General features: G+C 43.1%; 1 protein-coding gene across 1 annotated transcript in view; it reads left to right on the top strand.

Annotated features, from left to right (window-relative positions):
• Positions 1-2,894, top strand: part of LOC119429181 (general transcription factor 3C polypeptide 3) — a 22,496-nt gene that overhangs the window by 7,634 nt on the left and 11,968 nt on the right. The window contains exon 7 of the mRNA XM_037696860.1: positions 2,310-2,475. Coding sequence (XP_037552788.1) covers positions 2,310-2,475 — 166 coding nt within the window. The remainder of the gene's footprint in view (positions 1-2,309; positions 2,476-2,894) is intronic.

Raw genomic sequence — 2,894 nt, 5'->3', positions numbered from 1 at the left:
GTGTGTGTGTGTGTGTGTGTGTGTGTGTGTGTGTGTGTGTGTGTGTGATATTTACATACATAACTTGATTTGAACACCTGTGTGTCTAAAAATTAAATATAAAATCCATACTGTTGTCACAGGAATGTGTTGCCAAACTGAATATGAGACAGCTTGTTTCCATCAGTATGGACGGCCCCAATGTTAACCTGAAGCTGGGAGACCTTCTCCAGAAGGAGCATGCAGAGCTTTATGGAGCTCAACTAGTCAAGGTTGGAAGCTGTGGGCTTCACACCATGCACAATGCAGTGAAGGCAGGCTTTTCCATGTGGCAGCTGGACAAGCTTCTGCGTTCACTCCACTTCCTCTTCGACAATGTTCCTGCTAGGAGAGAGGACTTCACTGCCTTGACTGGATTCTCAGTTAACAAGCAGGTCGAAACCTGCAACATACACGAAGAGACGATGGAGGCTCTGAGGTTGATCTGCGACAAGGTCAGTGTCTGTGGGGGTGTTCTGCAGGTACCTCTGACCAAGGAGCTGCTGGCTTCTGTTGCCTCTGCAAGGTCAAAGTACAGGATTTACCTGGAACAGCAACGAAAGAAGAAAGAAACTTCCACACAGAGCCTTAAGAGGAAAGCAGCTGGAGCTGAGTTAGAAGAGCTGAAAAAAGAGAAAACTTCTACAAGAGGTGTGCGATTCTCTGCAAAAAGATGCAGATCAGTTGGCAGAGCAGGCAGAGGGAAAGTCAGTTTCTTTAATGGCCCAACTGATCACCAAGTCCAATGTCTTGAGAAGGAGACGTAAAGAAAAACTCAGTGAGCTGGTGCAAACTGAAGAGTTGCTGGAATGCAAAGCAACTGCACTGAGGCACATGTAATGATTACTGTGTTTATTTCTTATTCGCCATTGTTCAACCAAGTTACTTTAAAATAACTACGAGTCTTGTTGTAACCTAAGCTATATTTTCTTAAACCTAGTCGTGGTTCAGTTTCTTCTTTTGAATTTTTTTCTATCCACTGTATCTCAGTTCTGTTGTAGGTTTGAGATTCACGGATTTAATTGAAAACAACAGCAGTTTTGTAAATCAAAGATTTGTTGCTTAATAAAACAAAGTGACGATAAGGTCTTGAATTTATTTTGGAAGGTCTTGAAAAAGTCTTGAAAAGGTATTGAAATTAACTTCATTATTCCTGCATATACCCTGAGCAAGAGATAATGAAGATTTTAACCTAAAAACCCACATAACAAAGCAGAGCATCATTTTTAAATTAAAAGGGACAAGGTGGAGAACAATGTGCTGTTTGAGTTTATTTACTGACGGTAAACAGAGCAGCTCCTCACAGCTGAGACTAAAGTTTAAATCAGCTCAGCACCAACACAACTCTCATGAAGTTCAGGTTATTTGACACTTTCCTGTTCTGTGACTTTAATAGACAGACACTTACTTCTCACCTTGCATTACAAACTATGTTTAGTTACTCGTTACCGCTTCGCTGCTCCTCCCATCCTCACGGTGAAAAGCTACGGCTGGAACAGTTGACTCCTGGGAAATGTAGTCCTTTTGACTTGTGTTAAAGTGAAGGCTTACTGAAAGAAAACTACAAAATAGCTGCGCCCATGTTTTTTTTCCTTTCATTTTCATTGTTGGTTATTGGTCGGTTCTCGCTCCTGTCTGCTCCCGTTAGCTTTCAGTCCGGTCACGTGAGTTACAATGAGGTTGACTCCAGTCCCGCCAGAATCCTGCCGGAATCACGTGACCTGCGGTACTCCTGAAAAAATGTCATCCTCAACATGGCACTATTCAGGAAACAAACATTTACTGTACGTATTTGTGTATGTTACCAGTACGTATTGTAGCATTCTGCTGTGGTTGACTGCTGGCCACATGGCCTTAAAGAGGGATTATGGGTAAAGTTTATGTTCAGGGTTGATCATTTCGATTAGCTCTTGAGCATAGTTCTTTTGGTGATTAGTCTGTTCTTGTTAGCCTAGCTTATAGGTGTTAGTTTGTGTTCGGCCGTTCAGTAGAGGAACCATTGGAGAGGTAGTTGTCCTGAAGACCTGTGGGGTCTGTGAGTGTTGGACAGGAAGATCACGTCTATAAAACGCCATCTGGTGGTTGATTCTTGATCTGCAACAAGAGCTACACATCTCTGTCAGTAGCTGTACCACTCATGTTGAATACCTGTTAGACATGTACAACTTTTTATTTTTATTTTGTGTGCACAGCTTATAGTCAGGTGTGCTCCATAGTCTGGAAATTACGGTAGGTGGGGATTAAAAAGGCAGCTGATATTCTAAGTTGTTTTTTTTTTTTCTGCTCGTCAGCTATCAAGTATGACCCAACCAACGTGCGCTACCTATGGGAACGTTCCAGCCTCCATATGCGCTTAGGAGAGCACAAACAGTGCATGGACGGGTACCGCAGGATCTTGTCTCTGCTGCCTCTGGAGGACGGGGAGCAGTTCATGCAGTTGTCCAAGGACATGGCTAAGTAATGGAAACGCAGCAGAACATACAGACACGGACACATTCGTTTGTTCCTTCTTGTTAAACTAACAACATTGCACAAAGGTAACAAATAACTGGAACCTGACAAAAGTGGAAAAAATATGTCATTGCTTTTAAATTACTAGATTCAAAATAGATAAACTAATGAACCTGGCCCGGCCAAAAAGGATGGACCGTTGGTCCACGGGGACATGTTAGACTCAGGTGCGTCCTGTAAACAGCATCTCAGATGTCTTCAGTCTGTAATAAATCTGCCTGTTTAAAGGGTGACGGTAGTCACAGGGCTGGTTGGTATCATGGTGTGTAACACACTGAATATGGACCACAGGAAGCTGAGGACAGTTGTCTCAGGAGCCACAGGAAGCTGAGGACAGAGCTGTCTCAGGAGCCACAGGAAGCTGA

Source organism: Nematolebias whitei, chromosome 24 (genome assembly GCF_014905685.2).
Source record: "Nematolebias whitei isolate Nwh7 chromosome 24, NemWhi1, whole genome shotgun sequence".
Lineage (NCBI taxonomy): Eukaryota > Metazoa > Chordata > Actinopteri > Cyprinodontiformes > Rivulidae > Nematolebias > Nematolebias whitei.
Note: the sequence above shows the minus strand (reverse complement) of the source record. Positions and strands in the feature narration are given on the sequence as shown.